Genomic DNA, 16,457 nt, shown 5'->3' on the forward strand with positions numbered 1-16,457 from the left:
ATTTTCTCTCTTAACTTTTTAACTTATATACAATTAACATTTAACCCAATTTTTTCCTCCCCCATATTTCCATATCAATGAGTTACCAAATATTTTATAACCATTTTGTCATACAAGCCTTAACCAATTCCATTTCTTTTTTTAAATTTTTTTCCCAACACTTTATATGATCCAACATCAGTTTTTGTCCAACATAACTAAATCCACCATATATAATAAAATAACATCAATATAATATATCTCCCACATTTAAATTACAGATTAAGACATATACACCCCAATTTAATTTCCAAATACCATCTATAAAGCATTTTATATAAGAGAAAAAAAACCTTTTTCCTGAGTTTTATGCTTATCTAATTAACTACTTACTAAAGCCAATTATAAATTATCCTTTCTACTTTTTATATTCAAAAATTTTGCTTGTGATTTACCCTTTCCCATAAAAAGAAGCTCTTTTCGTTTGAAATTGTTGCTTCTTTACTCCTTGTTCTTTACATTTAGTAATTACAATCATTCTTTGCTCTTCCCTTGCTGCTTTCAACCTTTCTTCCTTAGTCACAGCCTCTATTTTAGATTGCATTTGCTTTGCTACCTTCTCACACTTTTCAACCACATCCACTTCTCTTCCCATTTTAACTTCTAGCAGTGGTGGAGTTCCAGCCTTCAATACGTTACTATAAAAATCTCTTGCTTTAAACACCGTATTAAATCTGTTAATAATTTACTATTAATCCAGCTGGAACATCCCATCTAAACCGTATCTGACGATTTCTAAATTTGTCCACCAAAAAAGCAAACTCTTTTCTATTTCTTAATTTTTTTGAGGGAATTTCTTTTAACACTAATACCTCTTGCCCTAATATTTGAGTTTTATTTTTATAAGAAGCTTGTAAAATCTCAATCCTAATCTTCCTAGTTGTAAAATAAATCACTACATCTCTTGGTAACTGTCTTTCTCTTGCAATCCATGAATTAACAGGATAGATTTTTTCAATTTGTGTTTTAAGATCTACAGGTTTCTGTCCAATCATCTGTGCAAAAACCTCTGCAAAGACATCTTTTAAATTCTCTCGCTTATTTTCTTTCAAACTTCTCACTCTCAATGCAGATTCCATTACTCTATATTGCAACAAAACTCGTTCTTCATCTGCAGTGTCTACCTTAGTCTGAAACTCCTCTATTTTATTTTTTAAGTCCAAATTAACTTGATTAACTTCTTCAACTCTTTCATCCAGCTGATTTGTGTATTCAAGAAAACTTTTAAATGCTGCCACCGTATCTTTTTTTATTTCTTCGTCCTGAGCTTCAAGAGTATCTTTAACTTTCATTATTTTCTCTTCAATTTCCTTGAACTTTTGGTCTATAGCAAAAATTTGAGCCTTTAGAAATTCCTTCAACTCTTCTTGTAATTTATATATTTGCGCTAACGAGGCACCAGTTTCCTTAAAAACAGTAGGCTTTAATTGCACAGAAGCCATCTTACTTAAACTTTATACTTTGCAACAACTCAAATCTGTTCATAAACTCCTTATTTGGGTTGGGTAAATCAATTCTGCAGTCCTTCAACTTTTCTGTTTAACATTTCTTCACATAAATATAAAATCCAGCAAGTTTAAACAGAGTTAAGGGCGCTAACGATGCTAATGAGGACTTCCTTAACTTTCATTTTTATGCCCTATTAAGCAGAGGCGCCATTTCCTTTCTTCTCAAGTACCGTTCAAAGATCGAATTGAGGTCTGATGTTTACATCAGCCTGTCCTTCTGCTTTTGCTCCGTCTGCTTAAAGTTAGTTAAGATTGATCTTCATCTTGATAGCAGAGATGGTTGCGGCATTTTGTTCTGCATTAATAAATTATTATAAAAGGATCCCGAGCTTTCGCCAGGCTTAAATAGGGAGCTCTCACCCTTTTTGCCCCTAGATTTTTTTCTGGGGCTCTCAGGGAGCTCTACCTCCACCTGGCAGCTCACCTTTCCCTCTTCTCCCGAGGGAAAGGTTTCCAAACTGTCAGGCAGCTGATGAACGCTGTCTGAACACCTTTAACAAGATCACGGGGCTGACGGTCTGAAAGGACCGTCTCCAATGCCTGCGGCACCACCAGAAGTCCTCAAATGCTAGGTATCTTAAAACACACTGAATATAGTCTGTTAATTATTTATTTTCTTTTCTGCACTAAATGATTGCAAAACAATATTTTTTCCATGTATCATCATTTTTTTTTAAACCCACTATGCAAATTCTTTATGTTAAATATTGAAACTATCACAATTCCTCTTTGTGCTGTTAAAAATTTTACTATTGGTACTGGAATTTTTCGCCCCCCATTGTTTGAGTTAAAACCAAACATCTTTTTAAATCACCTTTTGTGCTTTAAAGAAAGGGCAAAGCATAGAAGACCAAGGGTTATCATGATTCTCATAATAGACTTTTATACTATCATTTGTATGTGGTATTTGTACCACAGTACTGGCTGAAACATCCTGGGGTGCTGATGCTAGCACTTTATGAACAGCACCCTTGGCTTTGGTTTATTCCACAGCTGAATATTGTGCCAGCATGTGGCTTAATAGGGCCCACTTTCAAATGGTTGATGTCCAACTCCACCAGACAGTGTGTAGCATTTCTGGCATATAGCATCTCATTCTGGAATTCCTGGACAGAGGAATGGTCCAAGGTACTTCTTGTTGCCTGTAATATTTAGTGCTTGTAATATTGTAGCCTTGTAATATTTAGTGCTCTCCGAGCTTGGTTGTTTTCTTTCATTACTGAAACCAGATAACATTACCTTACAGATGACCCCCACCCCGTTAAAGACCTTGGAGTTTTCATGTCAAATGATCTAAGTGCCAAAGCCCACTGTAATTACATAGCAAAAAAGGCTCTAAGGGTTGTAAATCTAATCTTGCGTAGCTTCTTCTCCAAAAACACTAAGCTACTAACCAGAGCATATAAAACATTTGCTAGACCAATTCTTAAATACAGCTCGACTGTTTGAAATCCATACCACATTTCTGACATCAATACAATTGAACGTGTTCAGAAATATTTTACAAGAAGAGTTCTCCACTCCTCAGAATACAACAAAATACCTTATGCCACCAGACTTGACATCTTGGATTTAGAAAATTTAGAACTCCGCCGCCTTCGACATGACCTGAGTTTAACTCATAGAATCATCTATTACAATGTCCTTCCTGTCAAAGACTACTTCAGCTTCAATTGCAACAGTACACAATAGATTTAAGTTTAATGTTAACCGCTCCAATCTTGGTTGCAGAAAATATGACTTCAGTAACAGAGTTGTTAATGCTTGGAATACACTACCTGACTCTGTGGTCTCTTCCCAAAATCCCCAAAGCTTCAACCAAAAACTGTCTACTATTGACCTCACTCCATTCCTAAAAGGTCTGTAAGGGGCATGCATAAGAGCACAAGCGTGCCTACTGTTCTTGTCCTATTGTTTCCTTTCGTTATATCCAATTAATGTAGTTATTACATAATCATACTTATATATATATATGCTTATATATTGTATAGTTATTTCATGCTTATGCTTATATATACTGTGTGACAAAATAAATAAAATAAATAAATAAATAAATAACATCATCAGTGCTAGTCTAGCACTTCGGTAATGATATATCTGCAAGAAAGCTCAGAGAGCATCAAGCAACCCTCATTTCCACCCTGAGCTACAAATATTCTCCTTCATTGACATTAATGATTCCTCTACCAAACCATGTGGTTTTGATCTGCTTTGCTCTGTTTGGATGAAAGTGAACAGGATTAGGTATGATACTGGAAGATGTTTCTCTGCTCTGTATCAATAGGATGGAAAGATTCTCTTGTTGGATTGTGATGTCAATATGTAAACTGTTAAGCATATTGTGCAAGATTGTTCTTGAGATGTGTTCTCTGGTTCACTAGGAGATCTGTATGAAGCAGCGCCAGAGATGATCACTGGGTAGCTGAATTGGATAGCTGAATCCAGTTATGAAGCCACTAGAAGTTTTATATATGAATAAATGGACTGTGCATATATGTTTACTTCTCTTCTGTCATGTTCTTCTCATATACTAAATAATAAAAAATAAAACTGCAGTTCTTATTTTTGCTCATTAGCAACTCTGTATATTTCATTGTTTGCTGTTCTGTAGAAATAGTAAGTCAGAAAGTTAGTTATTTTTATGCTTCATAATATGGAATAATTAATGAAATAGAATTGCTAACTATCCCAAATTGTATTGCGATTACCACTCCCAGAATTCCCAGCAGCATAACACTAAAATGATTTTATTTCTTTATAAAGAAATGTAATTATATCTTAAATTTGGAGAGAAAAATCCTCCCAAAATGTATTTGTTTCCTTGACATAAGGTTTCATTTATTTTGCTGATACTCATTCCTACCCTTAGGAATCAATATTCAGCTTTATTGCAGAGCATATATAACTAATTTTAAATAAATAGTATTGATAAGTAAATAATTTTATTTAAAGGGCCCAGTTTTCAACTATTAGTAAACCTGATATCACTGATTATTTGGATGCAAGTAATAATACACATGAAAGCTAAGCATGGAAAATTTGGCAATTAGTAAAATATTGGGTTTGGGATTCATAATGCCAGGTATGTGACTTCAAAACTGATAACTATTATTGACTTGCTAAAAAAATTCTTATAAAATTAGAGCTTTCCATAAAAATAGATATGAATATATTTATAATAGTCAGAGACATTCTGTATTTTTTCCCTTAGGTTCTCCTTGTCATCCGAATTGCACAAGAGGACATTGCTGGGGTGCTGGTGAAGAGAATTGCCAAATATGTAAGAACATAGATTGATTTTTTTCCTCTTCTGTTGAAATAGTATAGAATAGGGTAGGGTTAGATAGGATAGGATAGGATAGGATAGGATAGGATAGGATAGGATAGGATAGGATAGGATAGGATAGGTGATTTAATGTGTAAATAAATTACCGGTAAGTAGACTTTTTATATCTTCTGGCCTCTTCTCTTATGCCATAATAATCAGCTGATTATGCCTCATTTTGCAAACTGCAAAATATAAATCTTGTTTCCATTGGTTTTAGATTCCTAGTCCTCAGAAAGAAACAGTGTACAGGTAGTCCTCGACTTATAATCACAATTGAGTCCAAAATTTATGTTGTTAAGTGAGACAGTTAAGTGAATTTTATGCCATTTTACAACTTTTCTTGCCACAGCTGTTAACTGAATCACTGAAGTTGTTTAGTAAAGCAGCTGTTAAATAAATCTGGTTTCCCCATTGACTTTGCTTGTCAAAAACATAGTTGCACAGACCCTGGAAGTCTTCTAGGTTTCCTGCTCAAGCAGGAAATCATACACTACTTCAGACAAACGGCTTTTCCAGTCTCTTCTTAAAAGCCTCCAGTGCTGGAGTACCACAAATTCCGAAGGCAAGCTGTTTCACTGGTTGATTATTCTCACTGCCAGGAAATTTCTCCTTAGTTCTAGGTTGCTTCTCCCTTTGGTTAGTTTCCAGCCATTGTTTCTTGTCTTGCCAACTTATTTTGGAAAATAAGTTGACCCCTCTTCTTTGTGGCAGCCCCTCAGATATTGGAACACTGCTATCATATCGCCCCTAATCCTTCTTTTCACTAAACTAGACATACCTAATTCCTGCAATTGTTCTTCATAAGTTTTAGCCTTTTGCCTCCTAATCATCTTTGTTGTTCTTTTCTGCACTCTTTCCAGTGTCTCAACAACTTTTTTATATTATATTGACCAAAACTAGATGCAGCGTTCCGAATGTGGTCTTACCAAGGCCTTATTAACACTTCAGGTGATCTTGATTCTATCCCTCTGTTAATAGAGCCTAGAATTGCCTTGGCTCTTTTGGCGGCTGCAACACACTGCTGGCTCATATTTAAGTGATTGTTTACTCAGATTCCAAGATCCTTCTTGACTTACTGCTTTTGAACAATGTTCCACCTAATCATTTGGTTTTTGTTGCTTAAGCGTAAAACCTGGCTTTTTTCTACATTGAATTTTACTTTATTTGATAGGGCCCAATGTTCTATCTTCTGGGGAGTTGGCTATTCCCACCACTTTGGTGTCTTCTGCAAATTTGATGAATTCCCTTTCTGTTCCCTCATGTAAATAGTTTATGAAGATATTGGGCAAAAGGTGGCAAAAGGTTATCACTTGACCCTGGGACACTACAACTGTCATAAATATGAGTTAGTTGCCAAGCATCTAAGTTTTGATGCTTACATGTCCATGGGGATTCTTAAATGGTCATAAGTTTGAAAAATGCTCATAAATCACTTTTTTCAATGCGATTGTAACTTCAGATGATCACTAAATGAAATGTTGCAAGTTGAGGACTACCTGTAACTAAACTGTGACTCAATCAAATAATATTTATGTTTTCTGAAAGGTGTTCATTTTTTTATTTGTAAAATATGACGTAGTTTAACTTGTGGTATTTTTAACTTTCAGTAACTAAGATTGACTGTGCAGCACAGTGCTCAGGTCGATGCAAGGGAAGATTGCCAAGTGACTGCTGTCATACTCAGTGCGCAGCAGGATGTACAGGTCCTAAAGAAAGTGACTGCTTGGTAAGGAAGCTATAGAAACTTGCATAGAATTTTAGCAATATAAAAAAGGAAATTAATCAGATTAGTGTGCTTAGATTTCTTTTTCAAGTATTAACTACAATAAATAGAGAATAAAGCAATAAAGAGTAATATAACAAAAATACTAAAATAAAAAATTAAACTTTGTGCTTTAATCTCATTTTTAAAGTATCCCAAGAAATTCAGTAAGGTTGTATTTCAACAGTGTAGTCATTTCTTTTAGTTATAATTATGCTAGCTATTATTAGTCAGTCCCATATTATATTTACATTTTTTTTTATTTGGCCTCCCTACATCTGTCCTGGAGAGAAATATAGGAAAATCCCATATGAATCCCATTATTGCCCATGTGACATGAATGCCATAAAAAACATAGCCCACGTTTTTCTGTATTGCCAATTCTACAAGGATATTCATAACAATAAAAGATTATTCCTCTTTTACTTAAATTTCTGGAACACTGATAGCTTTTATTTACACTGTGTTACACCATCAAATTTATTTCTCTGAAAGTAGCAAAATGTTGCTACATTATTTGTTAAGTTCCTACAATAGTTCTTGTTAAAAGGTAAAGTTTTATTGAATGTATTTTTGTTGGTCAATGACCAAAATAAAGTTGTCTGTCTACACTAATGCTTGGATGGATGGATTATTGAATTCTTTAAATTTTAGTCTTACGTAATTGTTTAAAATCCACTGCTGTCATTTCCCATCATTGTTAAAAGAAAAGATGGTTCTTTTTGTATATTATTTGGATTACCTTTTTATAGGCATGTCGCAAGTTTTGGGATGATGCAACTTGCAAGGAGTCTTGTCCACCTTTACAAATATACAATCCCTATACTTATCAGTTGGAAGATAACCCAGAAGGAAAATACAGTTTTGGAGCAACTTGTGTAAAAAACTGTCCACGTAAGTTTAAATAAATATTATTATTTATATTAAATACTATTTAACAAAGCTAGTTAAGTTTCTTTCTTCCTTTCATTTGGCATTAGCTCCAAATTTGTACCTCAAAAAGTTATTCCTATATGCTCATCTATCCATTCTAAAATGAAGCATCAGAAGTATACTAGGCAGGCAGTACTAAACTTGTAAAAATTAATGAAATCCTGGAATATGTTTTGAAAGTTTATTTATAAACCTATGCATCCATAAGAATTTACTCTTGACATTTCATTAAGTGAAGAAAAGAATTAGGGGGAAATTTCATAAATTAAGCAAGGGGTTCATACAGTATGTAAGGAATGTGTGTGAATATTCTATCAGTACCTGAACAATCAGCTCATTGACAGATGTAATTTGTATAGCTTCCACAACAATTTAATTCCAATTATCGTATGGGAATCTTTCTATACAGTGTTTTTCAGTTTGAAAATAGATTCTCAGTTACCTCTAGAATTGCATCCATCTAGGATGTTCAGGTTCCAAATCTACCTTATTCTATCTATCTTAATTTATTTTAATAGGTGATTCTTTTCACTTTTAATGTACATACGCAATTCATTGAAATGTTTCAAAGGTGTGCTATGGAGAAGCTACTGCTCTGAAATATACTCATAGCTAAATATACTCAAAGTACTGGCAAGGTTCTTTTGCACATTAGTCCATTCTGAAGTTTACATTTGATCTGCGATTTTTTTCCAATATATTAAAACTTACTTAAATTGCTTACTATATATATTGATAAGCTTATAGTTGATTTGGAGAGAATGTTTGTATACTTTTTTGGTAGAATATGTGTTTTGGCTGGAAATAAAAAATATAATAACTAAGGAAATAACACAAATTCTGTGACAAGTCTCCTTTTTTTCTCTTATGTCTGTTTGTTGTTTTTCCTTTCTTTTCTTAATTTTTTCTAGATAATTACGTAGTAACAGATCATGGCTCATGTGTCCGATCATGTAATGCAGACTCTACAGAAGTGGAGCAGAATGGCATTCGAAAATGTAAAAAATGTGATGGTCCTTGTAGCAAAGGTATGATGGATAGAAAATGAAATTATGCAACAATTCAAAGAATTATCATTAACAGTAGGCACTCTCTGTATTAATATGATTCCTGAGAAGCTTTAATCATTTCACTGTATTCATTTCATTGCAGCAATTTTGGTTCTACTGGTGTTTGAATTATTCTAATTTGGCTATTTTGAAATGGTATCATTACACTATCTTTTAAGGAGAAAGCAGGATGAAATATTTCTTTGTAAAAGACTTATTTTCAACACTGTTTTTTATTATCCCATTGCAAGTCCTATTTTATTGTAAATGAACAGTACTAGATCTTAATTGACCTTGGGGTTTTTTTCTGAAATAAACTGGTACTGCTAGAATAATTAGATATAATAGAACTTTAGTGTTAGAATAAATGCCTGCTATAAAATTCAATATATTTAAATACAATTTAATGAATCATATAGGGCAATTATTAAATATAATGTATGTACACTACTTTTAGGTTGTTATAAATTTAAATAAGTCAATTCAAATCTTTTTCTGTTAACTGTGGTTTATTAAATGGAAAAAATAGGATATACATAATAAATCTTGAACTGAATGTGATTTTACAGAAATAGAGAAAATATAATACATAATTAAACTCTAAAAAGATATCTATTTTAATGCAACACAATAATTTTTCCACAGTAAAAGATGATACAATCTATTATCTAAAATATTATGTATCTTTGTTAAAAAGTAGTAAAAAAATAATATTTGGGCTTTATTAAATGGAACTTTTTACATGTTTTATTTACTTATTTATTGAATTTCTATGCCTCCCATTTCACTGATACAGTGACTGTGGGTGGCTTGCAATATAATAAAAAAATTAAAATTCTAGACAACACTTAAAATAAGAAAAATTACAATGTTATAAACCAAGATGATGAGCAGCCTGCAGTTGAGAATCCAATCAGCCTTCCACAACATATTAAGTCTCTGTTAGGGCCTCAAGCCAAGCATAGCAAAATATTTTGGCTTTTTCAGATATTCAGGAATATGGGGGCAGAACTTTTCTCTGTGGGGAGAATATTCCAGAGGGCAAAGGCCATGGAAGAAAAAGCTCTTCTCCTGGACCCCACCAGCCAAAATTCTTTGCTGGCAGGATAACAAAGAAGGCCCTTTCTGCTGGAATGAGTGCGGCAGGCTAGTCCCATCATCTTGAGACAGTTCCTCAGATACCCTGGATCTATGTTATAAAGGGCTTTAAAGATAAGGAGAAACATCTTGAATTGGACCTGGAAGCAAACTGGCAGCTAGTGCAGCTCATGTAACTATGGTGTCACATATTTTTTAAATTGGGTTTTAAATCAGGGGTTTTAAACGGGGTTTTAAATTTGTATTTAAAAGTTTTAGGCCATCAATTGAATTAATTTTCTATTCTTTTTGCTGTTTTATATGTATTATATATTTTCTGTTGTTTTATTGGCTGTGAACCGCCCTGAGTCCTTCGGGAGATGGGCGGTATACAAATATAATAAATAAATAAATAAATAAATAAATAAATAAATAAATAAATAAATAAATAAATAAATAAATAAATAAATAAATATGTCACTCGAGCAGCCTCCAGAACTGTCTATGCCACTGTATTCTGTACCGGGAAAGGGCAGAACTAGCACACAACCCAAAATTGCATAAATGCTCTTCTAGCCACAGTTGCCACATGCTCTTTGAGTCAGGAGTCATGAATCTAGGACACGGGTGTCAACCTCACCGCATCACATTGTCATCACATGACGTTTTGTGTCGTTTTTCACATTCACGGAACTGGGGTAGATGTGGTCTGTGCGTGATACATCCGGCCCATAGGCCACCAGTTTAACACCCCTGATCTAGGAGAACCCACAGATTGTGCACTGGATATGTCTGGAATAATGCAATTTTATCAAAACTAAAGATGATAAACTCCCAGATCCCAAAACTCCTTGAACCCACTACCACTCCATCTTATCCAGGTTCAGCTGAAGCCTATTGTTCCCCACCTAAACCCCTACAGGCTGGGAGAGGATAGTTATAGTATCACTTGGATCACCAGTTATGGTTAATTTGGGCAGTGTACAATAATTTTTAAAAAAATGATAAAAGAAACTGCCATTTTAAAGTAATACAATATATAAGATTCATTATTCAGTGTAACCAAAGAACTGAAGAAGCTTCTTGGATAAGAAACAAAATGTTTTCAAAGGGAAAAAAAACAAGAAAGTCCAATTGCCTTTTGGAAAATAGCATCTTTGGAACTCCTTTCTGAAGGCTTTTGCTAAACAGGAAGAGCAAGGATTTAATAAGTAACATTAACAGCTCCAAGGACTCTGTCTACTTCCTCAGGTCTAATAGGGTGAAAATGTTCCTAGGCATCTATAATAGACCTGCTCTATTATTTGGTGTCATTTAAAATTGAATTTGAATTTTTTTATCACTTTTTCCAACCATGTGTGGATTTTAGGCCAGTATCTTTTAGCTTCTACACACGTCCACCATATATGGTAATATGAGCCCGGTATCTGATAAAAAGGCATATAGATTTTAAACCAGAAGTTTTCTTATTGGGGATTACACCTGAAACATATAATAGAGAATTTAGATATTTGATTGTGAATGTAGTAACAGCAGCTAGAATTGTGTTTGCTAAAAATTGGAAAAATGAGAAAATACCAACACAGGATGACGTTATTAAGAAAATAATGGAATGTGCTGAAATGAGCAAATTGACATTTGAAATTAGAGAACAGGAAGATGAACAATATTATAAGATATGGGATTTATTTTATCATTGATTAGACAAAAAATATGGTAATGAAGTTTGGCAGAGGTCTTTATGATACAAGAATTGTAGAAATATACAAGATATAGCATAAAGATATATTATTATGGGATTGAGTCAGGACGATGAAGTGAATGATACAATATAAGTGAATTTAAATTTTAGAACATTTTGTATGAAGTGAGGGAAGAAATAGCCATAGTTAAGTAAATGATCAATGAGGATAAAAATACTTGGATATATGCTAGATTGACAAAATGTGAAATTAGGTAAACTATAACTATGAATATGGTGAAAATGCACAAAAAATTTGTAACCAACCGACACACTGTATTTGTAATAGAAGATGGTGTTATGTTTTTATGTAAGTTTGTTTTTTAAAAAAATTCAAAAAGAAAAGAAAAGAAAATGAATTTGAGTGATTTTATCCATCAGCTGCTTGATAATTCATCTGCACAGGCTTGTAAATGCCCTTCCCAAAAAGGGACTGAGTGACCTCAAATAGTGCTGGCAGGCATCAGTCTGTTGTCACAATTAGTATAGAGCAGACCTGGGCAAATTAAGGCCCGCGGGCCACATCCGGCCCTTTGTACGTCCCTGTCCGGCCCGCGTGAGGCCAATCATAAATACCATAAATTAAACTTTTTTTTTAACTTTTATTTTGAAAAATAAATTGCACTGGTTCAATAATTGTTTTTCTTATTTAACCAATAGACCACAGTTTCACATAACCTAATATACATATTTACAGAGTGCTTTATTCTTCTGATTATCAGTACCAGCTATTCAAAATATTTAATTTAAGTATTTTACAATGAAAGAAAGTTGGTGGCCCTCTGACACAATTCAGGCTTCTCATGCGGCCCCTGATAAAAATTAATTGCCCACCCCTGGTATAGAGAAATAGTTATATTTCACTGTTCCTACCGCCACAAGGTAGGGCTCAATAGAGTCTCTGAGTTTTGATTGGCTGGATTGGTTCTTTGTCTTCTTCCTAGCGTTCTAACCATCTCTTGGCCCTTTCAAACATCTTCAAACCCTCCATGACCATTGGAAATGTTGGCAGTGATGGGCCAAGAAAGAACACACAGGCATGATCCTGTCCAGAGTTCTGTCCATCTTTTGATTCTAGGCTGTGGCCAAAACTTTCAGAGTTCCATGCAGCAGAGCCCCTTGGATGTAACCCAACTACCTCTAGAACTTGAATAGGTCCATCAGTTGTCATGATCAGACTCTTCAAAAGGATCCAGTCTCCCTGAAATGGGGGTCAGCATTGGAATATTAAGGACACCAAAGCATAGTCTAACCATGATAGAGAGAATAATAATAGATTCCCCACCACCACCATATGTTGATGGTGAGAGCTACAGAGAGCTTGGAAAGGATTCCATGGATGAGAATCCTCAAGGGGAAAACAACTCAAGAAGCTTGAGAAATTTGGAAAAGGGAGATTATAAAAACCCAGGCTAGCACAATACCAATGAAGAAGAAAAATAACAGCTCTCAAAAGAAACCAGCCTGGCTGCATAAAGAACTCTCTGACAAATTGAAGGACAAAAAGGACAAGTATAAAAAGTGGAAAGAGGGGCACCTAACTAAGGCAGAATATTAGCAAATAGCCCAAGCGTGCAAACATGAAGTGAAAAAAGCGAAGACTCACAGTGAACAAAGGCTTGCAACAAAATTTAAAAATAATTTAAAAAGCTTCTTCCAACATGTTAAGAACATGAAAAAAGTCAAGGAAAGAATTGGTTCATTGCTGGGAGAAAGTGGCAAGAAGGTGACAAGCCACAGGGAGAAAGCAGAAATACTTAACACATTTTTTTTCATCTGTCTTTACACAAAGGGAAAAAACAGCCAATCTTATCAAAAACAGCACCACAAAAAACAGATTAAGAACACAAGTTAAAATAGGGGGGGAAATGGTAAGTAAGCATCTGTCTACTCTAGATGAGTTCAAATCACCAGGACCAGATGGATTACACCCCAAGGTTCTAAAGGAACTGGCAGATGAGATCTCAAAACCACTGAACTATATCTTTCAAAGATCCTGGAGCACTGAGGAACTGCCAGAGGACTGGAAAAGAGCTGGTGTAGTTCCCATCTTCAAAAAAGGGGGAAAAAATAGATCCAGGAAACTACAGACCTATCAGCCTCACCTCAATACCAGGGAGGATTCCGGAAAAGATAAGCAACGAATCAGAAAACACCTAGATGCAAACGAATTAATAACCAAAAGCCAACATGGGTTTATCAAAAACAGATCATGCCAGGCTGATCTTATTGCATTCTTTGACAAAGTCACAAAATTAGTGGACCAAAGGAATGCTGTCGATATAGTTTACTTGGACTTCAGTAAGGCACTCAATAAAGTAGACCATAACCTATTACTTGATAAAATAGAAAACTATGGGTTAGACATTATCACCACCAGATGGATCTGTAACTGTCCGACCAGCCACACTCAACATATAGTCCTCAATAGAACTGCATCTACATGGAGGGAAGTATGCAGTGGGGTACCCCAAGACTCTGTTTTAGCCCAGTACTCTTCAACATCTTCATCAATGATTTGGACTAGGAGATAGATCGGGAACTCATCAAATTTGCAGACGACACCAAGCTAGCAAGAATAGCCAACACTCCAGAAGATACGCTAAAGATACAGAAGGCTCTGGCAGACTTCAACATTGGGCGCTATCTAACAAAAGGAAATTCAATGGTGAAAGAAGTAAGGCTCTGCATTTAGGCAAGAAAAATAAAATGCACAGTACAGTATATGTGGTACCTTGCTTAATAGTAGTAACTGTGGAAAGGATCTTGGAGTCCTAGTGGGCAATCATTTAAGTATGAGTCAGCAATGTGCTGCAGTTGCCAAAAAAGCCAACACAGTTCTAGGCTGTATTAACAGAGGGATGGAATCAAGATCACGTGAAGTGTTAATAAGGCCATACTTGGAATACTGCATCCAGTTTTGGTCACCACAATATAAAAAAGATGTTGAAACTCTAGAAAGAGTGCAGAGAAGAGCAGCAAAGATAATTAGTGAACTGGAGGCTAAAAAATATAAAGAACACTTGCTGGAACCGGGTATGTCTAATCTGATGAAAAGAAGAACTAGGGGTGACATGATAACAGTGTTCCAATATCTCAGGAGCTGCCACTAAGAATAGGGAGTCAAGCTATTCTCCAAAGCACCTGTGAGTAGGACAAGAAGCAGTGGGTGGAAATGAATTAAGGAGAGAAGCAACTTAGAACTAAGGAGAAATTTCCTGACAGTTAGAACAATTCTTTGTTTCTTCAGCTGCCCGAAGAAATGGCTGCCTCTCCTCTTCATTGTTGGATGAGAGGGAATTAGCCCTGGGTCAAGCAGGAGAGCCACTGCTCTCGCTACCTGCATGGCACCTCTCCACTCTTCGTCACCCCCACAGGGTGACTTTAGCCCCTTATGGGACCCTCCAACAAAGGGATTCAGCGCAAGTTTGCAGAGCCCCGCTTTTTGTGTCCATAAGTCTCTATTCAATATAATACTAGATCACACCCCCTGCACAAGCAAGCATGATCCCCCACACTCCTCCAATGCCCCCACTGCATATGCACATGTGACCCCACACTCTGCCATCCCCCCGTGCAAGCATGTGTGACCCCCGTGCTCTCCCTGTCCCGTGCATCTGCATGTGACCACCCCCCATGTCCTGTTTTGGGCCTGGCAGGCCTCCCTGCAGCCTCCTGGGACCAAAAACAGGCTGTGGCAGCAGCCCCCATGCCCCATTTTGGCATGGGGGAGGTGCACTGCTCCCCCCGCACATGTGAATGAAACCTCCTGCCCCACCCCTGCACCAGAGATCCAAAAATTAGCTGGCTAGCAGGAGGCACACGTGCATGCACAGTAGAGCTGAGCTGGGCAACAACTCACATGTCCACAGAGAGGGCTCTGTGTGCCATCTGTCGCATGCATGCTATAGGTTCGCCATCATGGGCCTAGTCTATAAGAAGCTTGCCAAGACCCTGAAACTGAGCTGCAGCATGGTGGCTAAGACCATACAGCAGTTTAGCAGGACAGGTTCCACTCAGAACAGGCCTTGTCATGGTCAACCAAAGAAGTTGAGCCCATACTCAGTTGTCATATCCGGAAGTTGGCTTTGGGAAATAGACATATGAGTGCTGCCAGCATTCCTGCAGAGGTTGAAGGGGTGGGGGTGGTCAGCCTGTCAGTGCTCAGATCATACACTGCACACTGCATCAAATTGCTCTGCTAGGCTGTCGTCCCAGAAGGAAGTCTCTTCTAAAGATGATGCACAAGAAAGCCTGCAAACGGTTTGCTGCAGACAAGCAGACTTAGGACAGGGATTCCTGGAACCATGTCCTATGTCTGATGAGACCAAGATAAACATATTTGGTTCAGATGACGCCAGCATGTGTGGCGGCAACCAGGTGAAGAGTACAAAGACAAGTGTGTCTTGCCTACAGTCAAACATGGTAGTGGGAATGTCATGGTCTGGGGTTGTGTGAGTGCTGCCAGCACTGGGATACTACAGTTCATTGAGGGAACCATGAATGCCAACATATATTGTGACATACTGAAGCAGAGCATGATCCCCTCCCTATGGAGACTGGGCCTCAGGACAGTATTCCAACATGTAACGATCCCAAACACACTTCCAAAATGACCACTGCCTTGCTAAAGAAGCTGAGGTAAAGGTGATGGACTGGCCAAGCATATCTCTAGACCTAATTGCTATTGAGCATCTGCAGGCATTTTGAAACGGAAGGTGGAGGTGCACAAGGTCTCTAACATCCACCAGCTCTATGACATCATCATGGAGGAGTGGAAAAGGGCTCCAGTGGCAACCTGTGAAGCTCTGGAACTCTATGCCCAAGAGGTTTAAGACAGTGCTGGAAAATAATGGTGGCCACACAGAATATTGACATTTGGACATTATCACTTAGGGGTGAACTGACTTTTGTTGCCAGCAGTTTTGACATTAATGTCTGTATGTTGTATTATTTTGAGGGGACAGCACATTTACACTGTTATACAAACTATACTCACTACTTTACATTGTAGCCACGT

General features: G+C 36.5%; 1 protein-coding gene across 5 annotated transcripts in view; it reads left to right on the top strand.

Moving 5' to 3' along the window:
* EGFR (epidermal growth factor receptor) overlaps positions 1–16,457 on the top strand; it is a 156,417-nt gene that overhangs the window by 88,853 nt on the left and 51,107 nt on the right. For all 5 annotated transcript variants that reach the window (XM_058183933.1, XM_058183934.1, XM_058183936.1 and 2 more), the window contains 4 exons: positions 4,759–4,827; positions 6,483–6,601; positions 7,390–7,531; positions 8,482–8,598. In XM_058183933.1, coding sequence (XP_058039916.1) covers positions 4,759–4,827; positions 6,483–6,601; positions 7,390–7,531; positions 8,482–8,598 — 447 coding nt within the window. The remainder of the gene's footprint in view (positions 1–4,758; positions 4,828–6,482; positions 6,602–7,389; positions 7,532–8,481; positions 8,599–16,457) is intronic.

Source organism: Ahaetulla prasina, chromosome 4, assembly GCF_028640845.1.
Source record: "Ahaetulla prasina isolate Xishuangbanna chromosome 4, ASM2864084v1, whole genome shotgun sequence".
NCBI lineage: Eukaryota > Metazoa > Chordata > Lepidosauria > Squamata > Colubridae > Ahaetulla > Ahaetulla prasina.